Raw genomic sequence first — 24590 nt, 5'->3', positions numbered from 1 at the left:
AGGCAGAATATTTTAGCACCACGGCGAGAAAAAAAAACAGCGTGGCGCGAGGTGAGATGCAAAAAACAGGGTACGGGAGAAAAAAAAAAAAGTCATTTTCACTCTCTCACTTTATTATCACCTCGAATCTTCCGATGGGCAATTACCAAGCGAACTTTAATTAAGCTGGGTTTTGTCCCTGACAGGGTTTTACAGTTTGTAATTAAATCTTGGAAAAAGGCATGTGCAGGCAGTCTGTGGACTGAGGGGCTGACGACAGAAGTGATGACAGTGAGAAGACTCAAACTTTATTGGTTGTGTTTGATAAGCATCACAAACAAATCACACGCATGTATATTCATAGAAAACGCTCGTAATGAGACGGAAGCAGACGGATCAAAGGCGAGGTGACCGTCTCCAAACGCAGAGCTCGGTTCACTTTGCGATTGATTCGAGGGAGGACATTTTGTCGAGTGTGCAGGAGACGTGATGGCTGCCGATGAGACGGTGGTATCAGACAGACGGTCTGCATGGGGTCTTTTTTCAGCCCCGCGTGCACAAAACACCGACAGGATTTCCAACTGTTAACAAGTGGTCCGACTCTGATCGCTTCCACCTGCTCGGTGTTTTGTTGAAGGCAAATATTTTCTTGCTTGGAAAATTTAACACATTGATTTTGCAACAGGGACAAAACGGAATTACATTTTATTTGTGTTCCTGTTTCTCTAATGTTTGTGTTCTTCAAAATAACTGCCAGGACCCCTGTCAGGCCTGCACGACAATGACAGTGAAGGCGGGGAACAGCATGAGCACTGAAATGTTGTTACTGCTGGAGCTTTAAATACCAGTGAGCATGTATTAATTGGCATACAATATATACCACCACCAACACTTATCAAAGTTTACGGTTCGATTTAGGAGTTTTTGAGATAAGATAGAGTCTAAATATATAGTAGGAATATAAAAGACTATAGCCTATTGTAATGATGGGTTTTTGTTGTTATCCAAACTCTCATAAGACCCTGACTTTTCTTCTTATCTTCGTCCTCATCCATGAATAAATGCGTCCTCTTCTTCCAGTTTTCTTGAATAATCAAATGATATCACCCTCAGTGCGTACTGCTTAATGGGAGTCTTTGCAGAGCTTTGTTAAAAACGCAGCCCCTCTCAGTCCGCCAGTGTCTCCGAGCGGGGACTTGATTTCCTAAACCAGTGGTTAACCACAGAATACATTTAATCCAGCTGCAGCCTTGTTGGGCAGCCTTCAGCTGGGGGATGTTTAGACTAGTGAAGCGAAGGTATGACAAGGATGAAGCCAGCGAGGCTTTTCTGGGAAAGAATGGGGGAATTCATTTTCGAGCTGGAACCCGACCCCTCCGAGCAGATCATTATCTGGAGTGGATTTCATTTTATGTCCTTGGACAACTTCCTAGAGGGAATGAAGTGTTGAGATGCGGATCACCGCAAAACTGCTGCAGTGTTTCCATTATCTCGTGCCGATGAGTAAATGAGAACAGATGATCCCGATCTCGCAGTTGAGCAAGAAAGAGTAATAAATTGTGTTTTATCTGTCGCTGCCAAGCTGGTATTCTGTCTCACTGTCTCACTCAGGTTGTTTATTCTCAGTTGTTGTTGTTGTTCTTCTTCTTTCTCCTGAAGTGAGCCCTCCGGCTCTGCATCTCATCTCGACCGTCCTTGTGAAGCTCCCTGCTGGCAGTTGACTTGACATGCTAGCAACCTAGATTAGCATAATCCCTTTTGTGCACTGCTGGAAGGATTATAGTTACTTTTGAGGCTGCATCTTTCATACCTACACATCATATTAACTTTAATATAAAGTGCACATTATGTAAATGTCTGTAAATCCCTGCAAAAACCAACATTACTCTCTTGCACACCTGTTGAAGTAGCTTAACTAGGACTCTAAAAACACGAATAAATAGCGTTAACAGTTTGTGGATTATGATAATAATAATAATAATTTACAGTACTAAGCCTAGACTGTCTCCTAAAACATGTAACCTATAACATTTATAAATGTTTCCCACACAAATGCTTTACTTATGTGGGCTTAATTATGTTTGGCATTATTTTGATTTTTTTTTTTATCCCTCTGAGAGAGCAACACCATCCACAATTGCAATTAACAAGTGGAAACTCTGCCCTCGCTGCCCTCCCGTCTGCTGGTGGAGTATAATAATTATTTTGAGATCTGAACTGAATGTAAACCATCTGACACGCCGGTTTTTTCAGTGGAATGGGAAAAAATAAAGGGTATTTAAACAAGTCAGACTAGATTTAAATTTAAAAGACAGTTAGTTAAAAATATGGTGCTTGAATTAGATGTTTTTGCTTCATATTTGTGCAACATGTAAACAATTTCAGTTGAAAATCTGTCTAATGAACAACTCAAATATAAGATTATTACACTTAAATCAGCATCTGACGTAATTACTGCTTGTTTTGTATCACTCCTCAGCTACTGCTGGAACATCTGGAGTGCCTGGTGTCCAGACACGAGCGGTCGCTTCGTATGACGGTGGTGAAGAGGCAGGCTCAGTCTCCCTCGGGGGTCTCCAGTGAGGTTGAGGTCCTCAAAGCGCTTAAGTCCTTGTTTGAACACCATAAAGCCCTAGATGAGAAGGTGAGTGTGCCTCCTTTAACATATTTTCTAATGTCGAGGTCTGCCTAAGCATTTCTTACAGTAGTATCAATGTGATTTTTATAGTTTACATGTGCAGTTTACTGTGTTTTCCTGCTAACATTTGTTGGTTTTAGCCTCTACAATCTCCTGCCTCCTCACAGCCTGCTGATTTGTGACCTTAGCCCCTTGTGTGATATCACCGCCGCCCCTGTAATCCATTCATCCTCTCCTCTAAAAGCCATCATTTATAAAAGCACGTCCAATGGCGTGCTGTTGAATGGAATAAAAGCCATCAGGGGGCAATCCCAACTCGGACCACTGCTAACTTCTAAGCCAGGATCAACCTCCTCTTGAGAGCCGGCTTCCTATTGGGCCTCGGCAGCTGCCGTGCACGGTCGCCACGCGGTGCAAGTAATTGCTCCATCACAGCCGCGACAATCCAAGAGGAAGACACTCTTGAGTTCAGAGAGGAAGAGGGGAATCTCCTCCCCGGCAACTGGTCCTTTTAAAAGCAATAAAAGCCTCATAACGCTGCTTTGAAGCCTCAGCAAAGTGTTATTGTGAGGCTAAAGGAGGGAAAAGAGGACAGCTCACTCTGCTGCAGCAGCGGGGCTTCTTCCCTGCTCTGTTAACCCCTGACTGACTGGCTGGACTGGAGTTTTAACAGTTTTCAGTGGGGGGATACTTGAGTGCATTTCTATCCAGACCAGGAGATCTGCAGGGAGATCGTAATACATGTCTGTCTGTTTGTTTTTATGTTCAGGTAAGAGAGAGACTACGGGTGTCACTGGAGAGGGTGTCCGCCTTGGAGGAGGAGCTCACAGCAGCCAATCAGGAGGTGAGAGCTGCCGCAGATAATGGATGCTGTGAAACATCTGAATCTTCTCTGTGTTGTGCTTTGTGTAGCGTTGTGTCCTCAGTGATGGGTGGATGGATGGATGATTGGATGATTGGATGATTGGACTGATGGGTGATTGGATTGATGGATAATTGGATGGATGGATGGATGGATGGATGGACGGTGATTGGATGGATGGATGGATGGGTGATTGGATGGATGGATGGATGGATGGATGGACAGGTGATTGGATGGACGGGTGTTGGATAGATGGATGGATGGATGGATGGATGGACAGGTGGATGGATGGATGGATGGATGGATGGACAGGTGATTGGATGGACGGGTGATTGGATGGATGGATGGATGGATGGGTGATTGGATGGATGGATGGATGGATGGATGGGTGATTGGAGGGATGGATGGATGGATGGATGGATGGATGGACAGGTGATTGGATGCACGGGTGATTGGATGGATGGATGGATGGATGGATGGATGGACGGATGGATGGGTGATAGACAGAGGGAGGGAAAGATGGATGGATGGATGCATGGATGGGTGAATGGGTGATTGGATGGATGGATTGTAGGATGGATGATGTATGGATGGACAGAGGGAGGGATGAACAAAAGCAAGGCTGGTTTGAAAAATAATACAGCGAGGCAGTAAAAAAAGTGTGATACCTAGAAAATGATATTAACATAATGACATTTATAAAGATTAAAAAACAGAATAATTAGAAACAAACCTGTTCACAAGAGAAATCAATTATTTTTGACATTTTTAAACTGCTTCACATAAAAAATTTGAAAAAAAAAGAAAAATGTCAGAAAGATATATGTACGGATACATAAAAGTGAAAAGCAACCCTGAAACTGTTTAAAAATTCATACCTGTGTCCAAAAACCCACAGAACAAATGTACAGGATAATGTTCTGCTTATTTATGTGGATGTAAATCTACTTCAGGATGTGACGTGTCCTGGATCCAGTCCAGAGATGTGTTTCTGAATTATGCATCAACTCAAACACCGAGAAACAACCAGAGTGGCCGAGGCATAGCGCTGACAGAAGAAGTGGCCACTTTTGCTCTGGTGGCCTAACTTCCTTCTCAACCTCCAGGCTCATGCGGCCAGAAGTGCCAGAGCAAGCCCTCGTACTGCAGATGGTCCTGTTCCAGCTGAGAATAACCCTCAGGCTGGCACTTCACAGCCTGTCAGACATGCCAGTCTGACACTCAGACCTAGAATAAAAGTCGGTAAGGAGAGGAGAGGAAGAGGGGAAAGGGGGAGTGAGAAGCAGAGGGGGAGGTGGAGTGGGTGGAAGGACAGACAGCGAGCTCAGGTTGGAGAGGAGAGAGGAGGAAATGCAGAGGACAGAAATAGAGATGGCAGGTGGGAAGCAGAGGAAGGTTGTGTGCGGAAGTGTGTGTGTTAATGAGAGTGCCGGTCCGAGAGCGTCTGACAAGGCGCGGAGACGAGAGTTAGGGAGCTCACAGACAAACTGAGACTGTGATGGTTCGTAGCCCAAAATTAGCCGTTGAAGGATCTGAGCAGAAAGAGAGAGAGAGAACAGTTAGAAAAATAATGTGACAGGCTCCTGGCTCCCAGAGCTGCCGCTCATTTTTCTTTTTACAGCTTTATGGACAAAGTCTGCTTTTCCAAACTGTAAAGCCGCTGACAGACGTCTCAGCCGAGGACGTATCTCTTTGAAGATTTTTCTCACATCGCGCAGCCAAGGTTAGAAAGACCGTACTGTACTTCTGTGAGTCTGCACCCTCATAAATGGTTAACACCAGAGCTGTCAGCTGCGTGGACAGATGAGTGATTGGACCTTGAGGCGGTTAAACCCCTTCTTTTGCGAATAAAAGTGTCCACGCCTCAGAGGCTCCAGGGAGGGCGAGCGGAGCTGGGAGCCAGCGAACCGGTAATTGATTTGTGATGGAGGTCTGGCATGAGACTCCCCCCAACCCCCCCTCTCCCTTCTCCCCACGGGGGCTTCAGACAACACGACCATGCCTGATGAAATCATCGGCCTTTGACCTCACGCAGTCACAGGTGTTTAAGTGGCCACACGCTGATTACTGCTGGTGATTGCAATTTGCTGCTATGGTACACACTGAGGCGGACTGCGTTGGACTCCATCTGAGGATGAATTGTTGTTTTGCAGAGGGACAAAGGGGAATTAATCAACAGCGGGACAGAATTTGAAAAAACTTCAATATAAGTCAACGGTTAATTTGTATGACAGCATGTTGCTGCCATGCTGGAAGTTACTGACACAATGCTTTTCACCTCTTCATATGCAAAACGTGTCATGTTACAACATAAAAAAAACATATCAGACTTATTCAACTGGTGTCCTGAGGGTGAGTTTGGGTTAGGGTCAGCGTTAATCATTTCGTCCCTCATGATTGTGGACAGTTAGCCCATTTAATAGTTAGATCTGTTGCAAAAACACTAGTGATAGTGATTTGGTTTGAAATAGAGCATTTTTTTTAAGTAAATCAATTAGGATTAGTGTAGAAACTCCAGTTGGGGACCAATTTGGATTGAAGCACACAAGAAAAACAGTTAAACCAGCAACACAATGAAAATGTCAATGACATTAAGTCATTTTTATCTACTGAGTCGAAAAGGTCCAACATAAATAACGTAAGTATGACTCACAAATGTCAAACTCAAAGTGCAGAGATAAATTTTTACTTGTTATTTATTAAGAATTGAACTGTCGGCATGAGGAGACAGCTGTCGTCAGATTTGATTCTGGATTCCAGAAGTTTTTGTTCTCAAACCAGCGAGAAGAACAAGACAAAAGAGAAAAAGCCAGAAATCCCTCAAGTGAAATAAACAAAACGTTCAAACTTGGATAACGATCTTGTGTTCATGTAGGACCAGCTGAAGAGCCAATTGAGAAAATTGATATGTTTTAAAAAACAATCTGAGACTTATTTTTGTAATTTCTTGATACAAACTCATTTCTGTTGGAAAACAGATTTTTTAGGACTCATCAATAGTCCGACAAAGACAGAAAAACTGAGGTATCACAGGCAAATTCAACTCTTAGCATAAAATTATCTTGTTATTTTTCAGGATTTGTGTCTGTAAGTGTGTGTGTGTGTGTGTGTGTGTGTGTGTGTGTGTGTATGCGTGCACATGCATTTCCTTCAGAGCATGTGATTGATTGTATTGTAAGCGCACTGCACCGGAGACTTGCATGCCCCCGAGCTCTCACCTTGACAAAATCAATCTTATGTACCGTAAGAAACCCCATCCCCCCAGCTCTCCCTTCACTCCTCCTCACGTTTGTCCAATTTCTCCTTCATCACATTACCTCGGACAGTCCTCTCCATCTCCGTCTCCATCTCCATCCAGTGCAGGAAGATGGAGGAAGATCAACAACATCTGGAAAGCACCCCACTCATCATTTGTTGTGCCTTCACATCACAGGTGGTGTCTGTGTTTGATCTCTGAGCTGGAGAAATTAAAGACAACCTCGCAATAATGGTACAGAAACATACGGAGGCTTAATCACGCCCTCGTTAAGAATAACGAACAGAGACGTTTTGTAGTCAGAGCGCAACGGCGATTGAAGAAGCCAAGCTGTTGCCGGTGAAGTCTGAGGCCGAGATTAATGCGAGGAGAAGCCGTGTTATAGTGGATGCGAGGAAATCATCTTTTACTGCCTCGTCAGTGAGGGCAGGTTCGAGTTCAAACCGGATCGTGTCAAAATCACTTGAGAGAGTTGTTGGTTTTATCGACGGTCGTGTCATCGATCGAGCCCGGGGCTTCCTTCGCTGCAAATCTCTAGTTATTGAGAGAAATGAAGTTTTCTCCCCCCAGAATAGAGACCTTCAAACATCCCAGTCTGTTTGTTCTGAACAAAGATGACCTTCCAGTTCTGTGTTAGCAAGTCCTTTAGAAGACGCTGTATGAATACTTTATACTTGGTTTTATATTGTGATGCGTTTTTTAAAAGATGGATGCGATATCTGAGCCGCGGACACAAAGAAAGAAAGAAAAAAATTTGTCACATATGCCGAATTTACAAGAAGGTCTAAATAATTAAAATTTGTCATAAAAAAAGCATTTTGCAAAGTTGATGAAGTCCCTCTGAAGCCAACGACTCACAAAATTGAGAGATTTCATAAGGGAGTCTGGGGAATTTCTCTCCCTCTTCATCTCCTTGCTGTTGTTGAGTGAAGTTGATGTGGCTGATTTGACATTTAGCATGTCGACATTAAATGCAGTAAAGTTGTTTCTTTCCTTGTTAAAAGTGTGAGTATGTTGAGGCATCACTTTACCATCTTGTCTGCTTCCTGTCTAAGTGTGTCAGTTAAGCGTAACCAATAAAGGACTCCCTTAAAAAAATGCTCAATTTTTAAACCTGTTGCATCCGGAGCAACCTTATAAACTTTCTGAAACACTCACTACAACACATTCCTAGCTATCTGGGCCTTCTTTTTAATTCGGCAAATGTTACACACGACGATATTTCTTTATTTGTGTAAAAAACGAGCGAGCCAGTGGTGGAGCTCACACGATAGCTGTATGATTTGCCAAATTGCTGCAGAGTTTTGCAAAGCCGCACTGAACTAATCACTTTTACGAGGAGGTTTCACAAGAAGTCGACATTTTTGATGGGTCATTTTCTTAACGGTTTGCATGCTTCAAATTATAAACCCACGAGTGTCAGGTTCGTGGAAAGTCTTGTTTTGGAAAGTGCAAGGCAAAGTCTCCGCAAAGTCTCAGGGGCTTCAGATTGTTTATGAGAGACATGCAGCAGCAGCAGCAGCCGGGCCCACTGTCTACATTTGTCTTAAGTGATAATCACATGGTGTCTGTTGAGGAAGAACCTGATTATTGTTGTTGTCGGTCACCCGTCTGACAGGATTATGACTTTAGGACAGTAGCTTGAGGTGGTGAAATGAGACACGAGGTCCTGTAGGACATGATAATTATAGTTATTGAATCAGCTGCTTTCAGCTTCATGTTTGTTTCCTGCAGAGAGACATACTGTAATTTAGTAGCATTGCATAAGATGGAAACTGGTTCTGTCTGTGATATAACATCGTCTTGTTTCTCAGCTCTGAACCTCCAACATGAACACTTCCTATGTGCATGCAGGTATTCTGACGTTGTGTCTATTTCTAATTTGCGCACTTTGTTTGCCGTCCTGCAGATTGTGGCCTTACGGGAACAAAATGCTCACATTCAGAGAAAAGTGGCTTCAGGAGACGGAGCAGAGGATATTCTGGAGGGCACTGAAGCTCAACAGAAGGTCCACGGCAAGGTGAGCCTCCCCAGTAATGAAGTGCAAAGTGTGTTTTAAACACGTGGATGGACACAGCATTTTATTATTTTTTTTCTGCTGACTGCAAAAGTGGAAACTATCTTCTTTTCCTAATAAGCATTTGGCAAGTGCAGGAGGTGGTCAAGCTCGGTACCGATCTAATTGGGCACAAAACCAGTGGTTCGAATTGAACTGAGCCAATTAAGAAATGCCTTTAGGTCCTGATTTCTATACATTTTACACCCGTCATGACGTTTTATAATGCTCTTCAAACCCTTTACCACATTGCCAGACACAAACTGAATCCCTTTTTTGTCCCTGAGTTGGAAAAAAACATCAGAATCTGTCTCAAAGACCCCCAAAACATAACAAAACAAAACTCATGGTGGGAAGCTCATATGCTGGATACTGTTATGCTGCAGTGCTCAGGTTGCAGGTCTTGTAAATGTAGGGAATCTGACAGATTCACATCATTTCACCACTCTCCTGATTGATCAGCAAATGAAAATATGATGGATTGTGAAAATCTGGAGGGACATCCAGCCATATTTCTAGTTAAAACAACATATTTGATAACCTGTTAGCTAATGTTAGCATTCAGCTACTTGCTAGCTAACACAACCATTTGTTTACATTCAGTGTGTTTCACTTCTAGGCTCAAATGTGTCCCAAGATGTGCTTTGATATTTTTGCTATCGTGTAACACTATCAAACAATACCGTTAGCTAGGAAGTGGCTGAATGCTAACGTTAGTTGTTTTCTAAAGGAAGCTAACAGGTCATCAAATATGTTGTTTTATCTGAATATATGGTCCAATGCACCTCCAGATTTTCACTATCCATTGTCTTTTTAGTTGCTAATCAAACAGGAAGGGATGAAATGATTGTTTGTCGGACTTGCGAACCTGCAGTACGACTTTTGAGCTTCCCGCTCGGAGGAAAATGGCCGCCGTGTGTATATGATCTAATGCCTTTATGTTCCTGGATGGAGCATAAAGGTCCTGTGTTGTAAAAAAGTGAGATTTCCATGTCTGTTTTTATCATAAAGAAACATGGTGGGCGGCGCCTGCTCAGCCCTGTGTGAGCTGACCAATCAGAGCCGACTGGGCTTTTCAGGAGGCGGGTTCTTAAAGAGACAGACACTGAAACAGACAGAGGGTGAATAGAGGTGCTGCAGCAATGGACAGTACGTGTGAAAATAATGTGTTTTTTCAACATTAAAGCATGTGAACAGTATTTAGAAGTCATCCAAAACAAAAATATGAACCTGAAAAATGAGCATGATATGGGACTTTAAAGTTTCATATATTTCAAATAATGACACAATAATAAACAAGCACGTATTTACCTTGTTTAAGCATGGATCTTGGCTTCAATATGTAATTTGTAATGATCTTCAAAGTCAAAATTCCTGCAGTAATCATGTGTTTTTTTCTAAACCTCTGCTGCGGTTGTATTACACAAATTATTGTTGCTCACCTAGTCCCGCCCGCTGTTTTAATCGTCAGTATATCACTTTGAAATATCGCAAATTAAAAGGTTTTGCTCATATATTTAGCTCTGAAGGTGACCTACAGTCGGGTGAGAGCTCTCGCTTTGACCTCCGTCTCCCCCATTATGCAGGAGCACACGTGGACATGCACAGCTGAATACAAATCTGCCTCTGATTATTAATTTATAGACAGACTTGTAACTGCTCCCACATTTACTAGATCGTACAGAACAGGCACTGAATCAGAGCTCGAAAACAGCCGAAACCCCCAAATCCCAAAGCAGACCTATGAAATCCTCTTTTGCATGCAGACAGCAGCATCTGCATCTCACAGAGGATACCTGGGTAGATCAATGAAGATGCTATTACTTGGCCGGTCTGCTGCCGGAGGGGCGGGAGTTGGGGGTAAAAAGATGAGGAGGGTATGCAGAGGGATGGGCTAATGAGGAGGCAGCTATCGTCTGCTCTGTTTTGCAGAGATAAAAGGAGCGAATATGAGCGTGTGTTGTTTTTATTTTTGCCTGCAAAAGAAATTGCATGCGTGTGTTAACTGCTGAAATATGTGAGGATGAGAGTGAGGGCTCCTCATTCAATGTCACTGCAGTCACAGGGACCGACAGATGCGTCAAAGGGGAATGACAACCCCGATCAGCAGGATCTTCTTGGAAGCTCGATCCTCTCCAGCTGATTCGCACGTGCCCCTGTGGTTGTCACTAATGTGACAGGTGGAAAGAGGTCAGAGAGAGGGGAAGGAAGGAGTCGTAAAGGAAGGAAGAAGGAGTAGCAGCTCTTTAAAGTGCATATTGACCAACGGAGCTTTCAAAACCTTCAGCGTTGACCTGGATCAGCCTGATGACCGGCTAATGCAGGCTGACAGAAGGGGCCTGTTGCTTCACCACTTTCATTTTTCATTCAAGAAACATCCAGCGCTTGACTCTAGATCACTCCGACAACAGATTAACTGACACCTGGGTTACCTTTTACATTCATAAAACAATAAGAGACAAAAAATCTAACCAGGAAAAGACAACACGTATGCCGTATCACGACAGGACAATATCCAAAATCTGAGACAATATAAAAATTCATATTACAATAATGATATAATATTGATATATTGCCCAGCTCTTCTTTTTAGTGGTGAGTTAATAAGTAAAACTCGATTAAAACATGCTATGAATACTATAAAGCTAATTTTTCTCAGCTGCATTGATTTTATTAGAGTTGGCTTTGGATTTTATTGACACTAAACAATAGTTACAGCCATACTGGTGCCAGTTTTTAGTAATTCTGTAGTTTTGTTCTATATTAGAGTCATTTGCAACAATTAGAAAGTCAGTTCATCAGAGATTTCTGTCTCTGTCTGTGCATCGCCCCGCACAGCTGCACACACCTGCCTGTAGTGTATAAAATGAAGTGTATCTTGTGCCTTAAAATGTGACATTTGATCTAATTCTTCTTAATTATTCTTATTAATGATAATAAGTATAATAATAAACTTTATTCCAATAGCAGTTTTCTTAACAAAGCGTTTTATACAAAAAAAAATAAAAAAGCAGACACAGCAGATAAAATGAGAATAAAGGGACGTGAACATGAAGGAGATTAAAACAATGTGAGCGTTCAAAGAAAGCTGCTCGGAACGTCAGAAAATCAAAAGCAGCTTGTCTTTCCAGAAGAAAAAGAAATCCCCGTTGCTCCGGATAAACCTCAAACCCCACTGTGAACAAATTTTCAAAAGGATTGTTTGGTTGGAAAAAGTCTAAACTCCATTGTTTCTCCAAAAACCACAAGAACCACATACGAGACAATATTTACTCACATCCACTATGTCGGCATGTTAACAGAGACATCTATCTCCAAACTTGGGTTCAGATCCAAAACTCTGCTTGGCTATACTTTAAACTCTGCCCATCTGGATGCCAAACTCTGCCTGAACTCCGTCTCTTGTTATAAATTTAAACTTCCCCGGTCTTAAAACAGGTGTCTCCGTGTTACCAGACTGTGAAACGGGCACAATAATGGGAGCTCCTTGAATAATGTATCGTCTGTGGGACTGTTGAGACGTTTCGCAATAGAGCTAAAACCTTAAAGTCGGTGCCGTTTTATGGCGGCGGCCCACTGCCGGAGCGCCGGTATTAAAATCAGCGGTGTGATTTAGTGGGTCTTGTTCCCTGCTCGGGTGAATCATTGATCACAGGCAGCAGGCGGAGAGGCCCAATTAGGTTTGTCCTCACAGATGGATGGGCGAGGACGGGCGGCTGGGCCTGATATAACAGAGAGACGGAGAGTAAAGACATCACTTCAGCTCAATCTTCACTTCCACCCGCAATACAATAATCACATTTGAGCACAAACAGTCAGCTTTGTTATCTTAAAGCGCCGTCAGTTAGTCGTGATAATAAAGTCGCCCTCTGATGAGCTGTTCTCAGCTCTGAACCTGCGTAAGTCGGATCTTTCTGCCTCCGATCTCACCTCACGCAGAGCTGCACAGAGTGAGAAGTCAGCGAAACCTAATCATATTACCGACGCAAGTGTCAAAGCAATTTTTTCCAACAGAGTCTGGAGTGATTTTCATTAACCGGGTCTTTGTCACCATCCAAAATTCAAAGCAGAAAAAGAGCCAAAGCCTTGAAGTGGAATTTATTTGGAGTGCTGATGTGTGTGACTCTCAAAAAAGAGGAAATAGTGTCTGAAGTGGGAGAGAGTCTGTTTTTTTTTCCTCAAGGATCGCTTCAGTACACCACAACACAGGAAATCAAAAAAATTGTTTTTCATCTGGTGAATTTTCAGTTTGGTTAATGTTTCTGTTTTTCTGCCTCCTTGAGTCAAATTTCTGTTTCTGTTTTCCAAATGTTTTCATTTATTTTTTCACCGTCAGTCCCCATGTGGTTAGAAAACATCTTGTAAAGAGAAATCTGTGGACGAAAGTGGTCGAAAAGGCACTTTTTAAATTGTTGGTTTGATGTGTTCATGCACTTTAAAGGTGCACTGTGTAGTTTGGAAAACAACCAATCTCAGAAAGTTGATATTTACAACACTACTGAGTAATTATACGAACTCAGAAATAGTTATTTGATGCATTTCCATATAAACAAGCTGTCCAAAACACAGCTTGAAGCTGTAGAAAGGTCGCTACTTAGAAGGGTAGAGTCGATCTTGAATACCTTTTATACCTACCGACTTAAATTTTTAAAATAACAACAACTTTACTGACCACATAACTTTGTTTCTTTGAATGAATAGTTTATTATTTGGGGAAATATTTTAATTTGCTTTCTTGCCAAAAGTTAGCTGAGAAGATTGATACCACTCTCGTGTGTGTACGCTAAATATTAAGCTACCGCCAGCAGCTGGTTAGCATAGCTTAGCACAGAGACTGGAAATGAGGGGAAACTGTCCAAAGGTAACAAAATCTGCCTAGCAGCACCCTCAAAGTTTGCTTATTAGCATGTTACATCTCATTTGTATCTGTACACAAAATACTCAAAATGTTTATGAGATTTAATCATTTATTGAGCTTTAAAGGTGCTAATAGATGGATTTCGTTGCCTTTACACGGAGCCAGGCTAGCTGGTTACCACCCATTTCCAGTATTTATACTAAGCTTAGGTCAAATTAAAAGTAAAGTAAGCTAACGTAAACATGGAGCTAACGTAGCTAATCACTGTAGCTTCATGTTTACTGTATGCACATGGGAGTGGTATCAATCTTCTCACCTGACTCTTTGCAAAAAAGTGAATAAGCCTATTTCCCAAAATGTTGAACTTTTCCTCAACTATAGTGGTAACGTAATATTTAATAAAATTGTAATGCCTTTTGATAGAAAGAATTATGTAAATCAGAGGGAGTCTTTGAGTCTAGCAGTACTTAATTTCCAGGAGATGTACTTGGAGATCCCTAGATCAAGAATCCCTTTTCTCAGTTTTCTCTCCTTCACAAAAAAAAGTAATGTTTAATTCTGTTGTCAAACCTCAGCTAACGTTCCTCTCCCCTCTCTTTACTCATCCCTCCCCCAGCGTCTGTCCAACGGCTCCCTGGAGTCGGCCCACGAGGCGAGCCAGGTGGTGGAGCTGCAGGACCTGCTGGAGAAGCAGAACTACGAGCTGGCCCAGATGAAGGAGCGCATGTCCTCCCTCTCCTCCCGGGTCTCCGAGGTGGAGCAGGAGCTGGAGACCGCCCGCAAGGACCTCATCAAGTCGGAGGAGATGAACAACAAGTACCAGAGGGACATCAAAGAGGTTACAGCACACACACATTTGCAAAAGGGAATAACGGTCGCAAGAGAGAGACATCAAAGACGGCCCGAAATAAGCTTCTATTAGCATACACCCTCACACACACTCCCGTCCTCTCTGCGACTGCATGTGTCCATCATGCACACACAGTTTAAGGCACGATGCTTCCTTAAAGTGCCAAAACAATTAAGCAATTACTCCAGATCTACTGTAGATCAGGCAGGCGACAGCACGCAACATAAACACTTCACAAGGGTTAAAAAAAGTGTTGACTTGTAAACACAAAACCAGCCGCTCTCCTGGAAAAATGAGTGTTTATGTCAGAAATTGGCAATTAAAGAGCCCGATCATGAAGCCATTCAGTTCCCGTGTGTGTGAGGTGAATATGTGAAGAGGACTGGATATGAATATAAGCTGATCCCCCCACAGCCCTCAGCTGAAATTGCTATTGATTGCTAACGATGCAGGCAGAGGCAGCGATTGTGGGTCTAGCTTTATCTGGCCCGACCCCGTGTTATTATCCCGCGCCGCCTCCTCTGAGAGCCACAGTTTACTCAGCTCCCCCAGCGTCTGGTATTTTTGAACCCCACGTGCGCCCGCATGGGTTTGTGTGTGCAGCGATCCTCCGTGCAGGAAATTAACTCTCAGGGCGGCGGAGATAGAAACCTCGTTTCGCGGCAGCAGTGTGAGATACGACATCGCAGCTGCCTGTTCGTACTTTATGAAGCTTTATTGTTCGTACATATTTCTCGTGGTCGTTTCATATATGGAGCTAATCTGATGGAGTTTGTTTTCTCAACTTGCAGCTCTGATTTGTTTTTACGTCTCAAGTTTAGTACTGTGAGTAAGAGCCTGACCGACACCTGATTTTTGGGGCTGATGCTGACACCGATATTTGGATTCATCAGCCGATATATACACATTTTTCGCAGCGATCCTTTCAAATGAGGTTATGTGACAAAGCTGTGTAACAAAAGCAGGATATTTTAAAGTTCAACAATAAACTAGATTGTCTAAGTTGACATCAGTGCACCGAAACTCACTGAACTTACTGAGAGTTTAACAATTATAAATTATTCCAAGCATTTTTTTCCTTACATATAGATACAATACATCTGGGAAAGGCCACTATTGGCCAACCAGTATGTCTGTCTGGCTTTACTGTGAGTATGGAGGTCTGAAACTGCCAATATCAAAATAAATAAAGAGATTGATTATTTAATAAATTAGTAAATTAATTAATTTTAAAATGGTATTCCATTATATTCACCAAAAATAATATTAAAATAAATATAGGTCTTTACTTATTCATAAAATGTGACATAATTTTTTATTTGCTTCAATATTTATTTTTTATTTTATTTTTGGTGCCATACATGGCATATTTTTATTTATGTATTTATTTATTTATTTTATTTTATTTTTTTATTTATTTGTTTATTTTGGCAGTTTCAGTCCTCCATATCTGAAAGCTTCTAGACATGTTGTAATTTTAGTTTTTCTACTAATGACATGCAGCTGCTTTATACTCATAGTTCAGACACAGTTCACGCTGTCATGGGAACGTTTTGCACAATTATTTTAGAAGTTTCCGTATTAATCACAGTTGTAAAATTAATGTTTTGTAATGAAGTAATGGCGCAACAGAAATCCAGATATTAAGTAGCTAAATTAATGTTTAAAACTAGCTCCAGATGATTTTAGGGCAAGTTCTGACCTAAAAGAAAAGCTGAAATTTGAAGCAAAGTAGAAGAAGAAATGTTTCAAATGGTTTTCAGGATGCTCTCATCTTTATTTACTGTGTGTGTGTGTGTGTCTGCAAGCAGGCCATGTGTCAGAAGGAGGACATGGAGGAACGGATCGTAACATTGGAAAAACGCTACCTGAGCGCCCAGCGAGAGTCCACCTCGGTGCACGACATCAACGACAAGCTGGAGAACGAGCTGGCCAATAAGGAGGCGTTCCTCAGACAGGTCTGTATAATCCAGGGAGCGTTTGTGACGTCAGAGCGACTCACGATCTTCAATCCTGAGAGATTATCAGGATACTTTCCGGTTCTGTTTGCTCTAAAAACTTTCTTTGTCCAATGGGTCCAGGTGGCTGCTGAAATGGGTCATTGATCGTTGAAATGTCGGACATTATTCCAACCAAAGAACTGGAATCGGAGGAGAATAAAACATGCATGCAGCTGGTTGTGCAAGATAGTTCCTGTCAGTCAACAAAGCCCTTAAAGCTGGCCTATAGAGGTCTGGCAATCAGAAAACCTCTTGACATCCTGTCAAAAAAAGAAAATGTCAGAGGAAATTACTGCTCGGGAAGGAATTCTGATGGTTTTTACTTTAATGTTTACTTCTAGCAGATGCACATGGCCCGAAGTCACCCTACACAGTACAATCAGAACCATGGTACAGATTTATTCTCCCTTTTTGATGATTTCCTCGTGATTCACTGCAGCCAATTACATAAATTGCCTGGCCGTGGAAGATTGAGTGACATGTTCATGAGCACGGGCTTAAGCACCAGCTGAGCTGTGGAGGGATAGAAAGAAAGAACGGCACGCTAATATTAGCACCAGTAATCATGGGCGTACAGACGCCATGACACATACAAGCACCTCTTTGCTCTGCTGCGAGGAAACTTGCTGAGGCACCGAGCGATGACTCCGATCAAGACACAGTTAGACAACGTTAGACAACCTGAATATGTGTTTGCATGAAAAAATCAAGTAGCGTTATGATAAAAGTGAGTTTTAAGAAGAGATTTAAAGGAGGTCACTGAGTTTGCCTGACTCGGATCCCTAGGCAGGGAGTTTTTGAGTCAACATTCCCCTTTTGGCTTGTAAGCAAACAACCGTAAGCACCTTAATCAAGTCGACTTCAAGACCACTCTTCAAAATAAATGCTTCCAGAAGCCCCCGTAGAACGGACAGAAATACCCCTTTAAAGCCTTCGGGGTTCGAGCTCACGCTGCCACGCGCTAACGCACATCCTCCCTGGCTGTGCGGCGAGTTTACTTGTTGCCGTGCCAGAAGCTGAAAAAACCTCCGGGATCTGGCCACTGATGTTTAAAGATGAGTCGATCTGGGGGGGTGCAGGCTTGGCCGTCGGTACAGAGGGATGATGGGATGAGAGGAAATGGCGAGCAAAAAAGGCTAAAAAAAACGGATGGAAGGGCACCTAGGGAGGATAATCGTGAGTAAAAACACAGTGTCGTGCTTCCCCAGTGTCATCTCAGCCACCACCGGGATGGTGAAGACAGAACATATCACCGACACTCAAGCCCGGCCCAATACAGTCTAATTACTGCATATAGAGCTGCCAGGCCCGATGCTTTGGGGAGCAGAGCATCTGTCGCAGATGGCAAAGGGCTGCCGAGCCAACCCTAAAAAAGAGTCTTAAAACTGATCAGAGCCCCGAGGAGAGCAGGGAGGAAAAGGCTTGACACGCAACGAGGAAACGCAAGTCGCTCAATGATTTGATTTCCATCTCTACAATGGCGAGAACTGTATCCGAATGCCTAATCAGGGCAATTACCGGTATCTGCTGAGTAAAAAAGTTGCCTGTGTCACGCTTGGCAAGCGCAGCGCCGCCGCCGCTATTCTGACTCTGTTGTGGTGCTATTTTGAAGACGGGGTTGAGGCGCGTTGCCAGAGCCTCGAGTCGCCAGGCCTCCTACTAAAGACGGATACGTGCGGTTCTATTTTCTGCCGGGCGATGATGCTCTGCTGACATTCAAAGGGAGTAAGAGGAAAGAGATTCACACTCACAGACGTGAGCACACATACTGTAAACTGTCCTTAGATTACGTCAGCGGCACAGAAACGCAGGCTTCAGTCACTGCATAAGCACTTTTCTTTAGCATATTTTAGTTAGAAGCCTTTGTGTTTATTTTAATCCGCTCCGGTTTTATTCGGCTGCTGTTTGCTCTTCCACCATGTTTACCTTCCATCTAGGTAATAATGAAACTTATTAAATCAGCGCAGATTATTTGTTTGCAAACTACTCTCACTCAATTCATTCCAATCAGCTCTACTTTACTTTTCTTTCTTTCTTTCCACGTTACCTGTTGGGCTTTTATTGTGAAGGATCTGCATGAAGTTGAATTAAGGGCCATTGCTGCAGGAACGGGTTGTTATTTGTTTATGCCCGCCCTATTATCATTTAATCGAAGCATTTACAGTAAACAACACCTCGTTAAGCATTTAAAACGACTACCTGTCGGCGATGTGTGTGCGTGCACAGATGGAGGAGAAGAACAGGCAGCTGCAGGAGAGGCTGGAGCTCGCCGAGCAGAAGCTGCAGCAGACGATGAGGAAGGCCGAGACGCTGCCGGAGGTGGAGGCCGAGCTGGCCCAGAGGATAGCGGCCCTCACCAAGGTAGGAACGCGCGCACCACCGCGAACGTACTCCCTGTTGACACATTTCCCACAGATGCCCTCGTCTCTTAGATTTCTTTTCTATGTGTAAGTGTGCACGTGGTGTCATGTCATGACGTTTCAACATGTCCCTCTCCTCTTCCTCGGCCACGTAGTCTGACTCCAGCTCCTCTTCCTCCCCCGATGATTATCACTTTGTTATGGAAGCTAAACTCCAAGACATGAACTCCATTCTTAGGAAGGTAGTCCCACAGGGCATCACAGCTACTGCCAACTCCTGTAGAGAGCAGATTTCATTCATTTATCTTATTAGTGTTTTGTGGCGAGCGTGTTTACTGGGATTCTGCTCTGGCTGTTCTACCACCATGGGACAGCTGCATGGCACTTCTGGCTGGAGCTCATACTTGGCAGTGCTGGAGGAGCTCTCTTCCTCTTTCATTCTGTCCTTTGGTGGCCTCCATCTTTTCTCCTTTGTTTCAACCAGCTCTCTCTGCAGTTGTGCTTTAAAAAAAAAAAAAACGATAGACATCCATCTTTGAGTTTTTGGGATAGAGGCTTTGGCTTGTGTCGTCGCCACTGCTTTTTTTCTTTGTTGCCCGCGAGGCCGTCGAGCAGATCATCAGCATATCATCGTGCCCTCTTTTCTTTTTTTTTTTTTTTGTCTTGTCTGTGCTGTGATCCACGTGTAGGCGGAGGAGCGTCACGGGAGCATCGAGGAGCGAATGAGGCACTTGGAATGCCAGCTGGAGGAGAAGAACCAGGAGCTGCTGCGGGTGAGTCACCGCGGAGGCGTCGTGCCAGGCGGCGCTAACCAGGCGGCGCTAACCAGGCGGCCACTCCTGCATGAGCGTGACAGCTTGAGGCGACTGTGGCCGATGACACCGTGTCTGATTTATCGACGGTGACACTTGACCGAGTCAATATTTCACACACTCTGTTTGTAAAAATGCTCACACGTGATGCAACAATGCACATGAGTGTCTTCACAGTCACATTTCATTTAAATACCATCATAGCGTACACAAAACGCTATAAAATCCGAGTTGATGTGTACAATGCTCGTTGCCAGCTATCTTTTCCAAACATCTGGCATCGCTGCACAGACGGTTCGTCTCTCGTTTCCCCATCCACCTCGGGTGTGTTGCACAGTTATCTACACAAACGTGGTTAATTATTAAAGTACACATTAGACGGCTGGTTGTTCATCTATAAATACAGGTGCCTTCATAATTACGGTCGGAAATTGTTGCCAAGAAATTCACAGTTTCAGTTTCAGAGCGCTGAGAGCGTCCTCTGTATGGAAGATATTTCAGGCCAAAATTTCAAATTAAATAAATTAAAATGTTATTTTATTTCACTATGAGGAATAAACAGGCAGAAATTAAACATTAAAAAGACAAATGAAAAGCAAATTTAAAATGTAACAGTGACAATTTGAAAATGCAACTTGAATAAATGTAAAAAGTGACATTTAAAATACAAAAGCTCGAACCGAAATGCTCAAACTGAAAGCTTAAAATGTCGAAATGAAATCAAAAATTTCAGTGCAGCTGTAGTTCAGGAGGTAGAGCGGGTCGCCTAGTAATCAGAAGGACGCTGGTTTGAATCCCAGCTCCCCACAGCTGCGTGTTGAAGTGTCCTTGAGCAAGATACTGAAACCCAAATTGAAATGCAAGTCCATTTAAAATAGCAGTGGAAGTAAGACGAGGGAAACTTCAGAAGGGTTTTACAAAATGAGCAAGAGAAAGACTTTAATTATGAATTCATTTTGTTTTGCATTTGCATTTAAAGTCTGTCATTAATTAAATCAAGGGGAAATAATCAGTAGATCTCAGAAATCTTTGTAATTTTATGTAACTTTAGTGAAAGATTTTTGTATTTTCATGTTAAAACATCTTTGTTGACGAGCCAAAAATGTTGGGAACGACTTCTTTAAAGTAGCTTTACAGCAAACATTCTGAAGATGTTGTGGCCGGTAGACATGACTTTGAAATATTCATATATATAATAATAACATATATAAAATTTCCGTCCCTTCATCCCTCCAGGCTCGACAGAGGGAAAAGATGAATGAAGAGCACAACAAGCGACTGTCGGACACGGTGGACAGACTCCTCACCGAGTCCAACGAGCGTCTCCAGCTCCACCTGAAGGAGAGGATGGCAGCCCTAGAAGAGAAGGTCAAAGATGGCTGCCATGTTGAATGAAACCTATGAACATTAGTTGTGTCCAGTGAACGTCAGGAGGAGAGAGGGAGCTCATCGCCTTGTTTCTTCTCTCTTTGCAGAATCTGTTAATCCAGGACTCGGAAGGTTACAGGAAACAGTACGAGGAGTCGATCCAAGAAAAAGTAGGTCGCAGAGATCAAGGAAGGATGATTACGGTTTAATAAAGGGCTTTATAATGGAGAAATAATAAGGCTGACGTTAGTTTTATTTTTTATAAACCTCTGCAGTTGAATATTGATAAGGTTTCCCGCACAGGGGGGAGGATAATTAGATAGGTTTCATAAGCAGAAAGTATCACTCTGTCACTTAGTATTCAGCAATATGACGATAATGAGCCCCACCGGCTCTGAGCCGCGTCACTCCGCGGTGTTGACATAACACCAATATGATTACTGTACTGTGTGATAATCATTCTTTGGACATTTAACATCGTAGACAAGTCCTGTAATCACGTCTCGCCCGATTGTTTCTTCCAGTCGCAGCTGGCAGACGAGATTGAGAAGCTGAGATCGGAGCTTGACCAATTCAGATTGAGGGCAGGCTCCCTCACAGAACCCACCCTGTCACGGTAGGTGTAATAATGTCGGACTTACTGTATCTGGGTTTTTCTGCAGCCATATATGAGTTTAGATCACCGGACCCTGAAAATCTCCTCTGAACTTTGAACTTGTGAAATTGGCTGTTCGCTAAGCTCGGCCATGATTTGATACAGTTGCCTCTAAAGCTTTCTGTTCTTGCAGTGTACAATGATAACGGCGTCAAATTATTTTGTATTATTTTTTAAACAATAGCTCCTTGATTTTAGACGGAAGTAGACAAATCTGGCATCCCATTTCAAGCAAGTGATTCCTGAAATGACAACTGTTTCTGGCATTAGGCTGTGGCTAGCTAGCTAGGTAATTTAGCTAACATTAGCTTCATAAGTTGGTTGAAAACAGTCTCAGGCTGAAGCGTTTTAAAACTTTTTTTGTAAAAGAGGTCTTAAATATGCACTCAGTAGCTACATACTCTACTTAATGCTAAAAAAATGAGGCTAAAGCTAAATGTCCCGCCAAAAAGTCAACATTAACGGCTAACGTTGCCTCAACCACTGATAGCATCCAGGACCGACCTTCACAGAGTGGGTAATCACTACAAAGTACATGTACTAGCTGCAGAGGTGGACAGAGTACACAACTTCACTACTTGAGTAAAAGTACAGATACTCCTTGTCAAATATTACTCAATACAAGTAAAAGTAGCTTAGTCAAAATATTACTTAAGTAAAAGTACTAAAGTATTTGTTTAAAAAATTACTTAAGTAAAAGTATTTTAAAAATATCTCAGGAAATACAGGAAAGGAAAGTAGCTTAATGTCATTATACAATACACTGATGCGATTCTGCTACAGACGTGTTTATAGCTCAAAAAAAAACAAATAAAGGCAAGAAGCCTCAGAACACAGACTCAGCTGCATTCACCAACACATGAAATATATTGCAGACAGCTGCGGTCAGTTCAGTATATTTTTGCATCTGACATCCATGCTTTCTCTACATAAAAAAGATGTAGATGTAGGCACTACAAGAACTGATATTGACATTTACAGATAAACAACTTATTGGCTAGTTTACTTTACTTATATCATACATCATAGCCAAAAATGAGCCGGATAACCCACATCAAAGACAGCCGCACCTCACTAACGCGTGCACACCCACTCTCTCTCTCACACACACACACACACACACACGCGTGCGCGCACACGCACACACACACACACACACACACACAGACACACTCTCTCTCTCTTTCACAAACATTAAGCTAGCTAACGTTAGTAGCTACTTTACATACCGCGACGTGCTTTTTCCGGTTGGAAGACGAGTGTTTGTAGTCCGTGATATAATTGGTCCGCGGTAAGCACAACCAACATTTAAACTGAAACGAATCAGTTTTTGTGACAAAAATCTCAAACATGGGTTTGAGATAAGGCCACGGGTGCTCATGACGTAGTACAGGTACGGCAATACGACTAAGACAAACCATACGCGAATCAGTAGAAACAGTTTATTTTCTCTGAATTTTGCAAAAAAAAATCATCAGCTGACGTAAGATCAAAAGTAGCGAGTAACGAGAGCATCAATAGAAATGTAGTGGAGTAAAAAGTACAATATTTGTCCTTCAAATGTAGTGGAGTGAAAGTAAAAGTATCCCCCCAAAATAATACTCAAGTAAAGTACAGATACTCAAAAACTGTACTTAAGTACAGTACTTAAGTAAATTTACTTCGTTACTGTCCACCACTGACTAGCTGTAAACTAGCCTTTTCATTTTTACCTAACCTGTAACCCAGAAACTAATGCCTGAAATAACTCTACGATGACAGAGAAGTAAGCTAGCTAGCCCAACATGCTAACAGCCTACGTTAGAGCAGATAAATAGGCTTGTGTTTTTTGGTTTAGGAACGGCTAGAAGAATAAACACCACCCTTCAAACTCTTTAGCATGTGTAGCTACACATTTTGAAGAGTTTAAACTATAATTAGTCAATCACTGTCAAGGGATTAGCTAACAGTTAAATGTTTTAGCTGGATTAGCACCTGCTGCACCTCTTTTGCTACCACGCACCACTTTTCTACTTTTACAGACTGATAGGAGAATAAAGACAAGCTTATCTGAGCCTCTCCTTGGCGATGAGACTTGCCAGTCTGGTGCTTCTCAGTAATGGGTCCAAACAAAAGTTAGATCCAGTTCACTGCAGTTCTGGAGCGCACACACAATTAAGCAAACTGTATGAGCCAGATGGGTCCATGTCCAGACATCAGTCAGTATTTGGACACCGACTTGATCTTTCCCAGAGCCAAGAAGACGACATGATGCTCTAAAAGAGAGGTTTGTAACTAAAGTTGCAACGTAGCGTCATTACTTTGTCCTTGGATGACATTGTCTGGCTGAGATCCAGCAGAGATTGAATAAAAAAGCCCAAAATTCAGCCACACATAACCGATGCAACCTGAGATCGTGTACGTAACAGGAAGCGGATAAAAATGCAGTGAAACAGATGTACTCTCTCCAGTAGCAGCTCTGTTATTTTATCTGTCACTGATGAAACAATTTGCTCCGCACTATTGTTAGAAACACTGGTATCACTGCACTCTCCGTATCTATTCTTGGATGTTTTTCTGGCTTCCCTTTCATGCTGCATAGAGCTCTAATATTACAGCGCTGATGTGTTGACAGTAGCAGCAATAATATCCTCGGCAGAAAAAACCATTTGCAGCCACAGAAGCGTGCATAACGAGGCCCGATCCTTCACAAAGTACACTTTACACCGCATCACCGTGACTATTAGCTACGCTTTAGGGATCCAGACGCGGGATTTGATGTGTTTACCGTCTGCAGAACACTGAACATTACCGTCACATTTTTGTTCCGTCTCATCTTTTTGTAATCTGCTCGGTCGGAGAATATGTTTTATTGCAGGAACACATTAGGAAATTTCAGGTGTGGTTTCACTGACGA

The 24590-nt window shown here is 42.6% G+C and overlaps 1 protein-coding gene across 7 annotated transcripts in view; it reads left to right on the top strand.

Moving 5' to 3' along the window:
• The window catches only part of ppfia2 (PTPRF interacting protein alpha 2), a 172746-nt gene that overhangs the window by 126455 nt on the left and 21701 nt on the right, over nucleotides 1-24590 (top strand). For 4 of the 7 annotated variants that reach the window (XM_084345451.1, XM_084345450.1, XM_084345447.1 and 1 more), the window contains 10 exons: nucleotides 2459-2623; nucleotides 3387-3461; nucleotides 8645-8755; nucleotides 14266-14487; nucleotides 16311-16457; nucleotides 18726-18860; nucleotides 19549-19632; nucleotides 20908-21039; nucleotides 21147-21209; nucleotides 21564-21655. In XM_084345451.1, the coding sequence (XP_084201577.1) occupies nucleotides 2459-2623; nucleotides 3387-3461; nucleotides 8645-8755; nucleotides 14266-14487; nucleotides 16311-16457; nucleotides 18726-18860; nucleotides 19549-19632; nucleotides 20908-21039; nucleotides 21147-21209; nucleotides 21564-21655 (1226 nt within the window). Of the gene's footprint in view, nucleotides 1-2458; nucleotides 2624-3386; nucleotides 3462-8644; nucleotides 8756-14265; nucleotides 14488-16307; nucleotides 16458-18725; nucleotides 18861-19548; nucleotides 19633-20907; nucleotides 21040-21146; nucleotides 21210-21563; nucleotides 21656-24590 lie in introns of all 7 variants that reach the window. The other 3 variants (XR_014621518.1, XM_084345449.1, XM_084345446.1) reach the window with 1 other exon arrangement.

Source organism: Pagrus pagrus, assembly GCF_965226575.1.
Source record: "Pagrus pagrus genome assembly, chromosome: 23".
NCBI lineage: Eukaryota > Metazoa > Chordata > Actinopteri > Spariformes > Sparidae > Pagrus > Pagrus pagrus.
The sequence above is the reverse complement of the archived record's forward strand: the minus strand, read 5'-3'. Positions and strand labels throughout refer to the sequence as shown.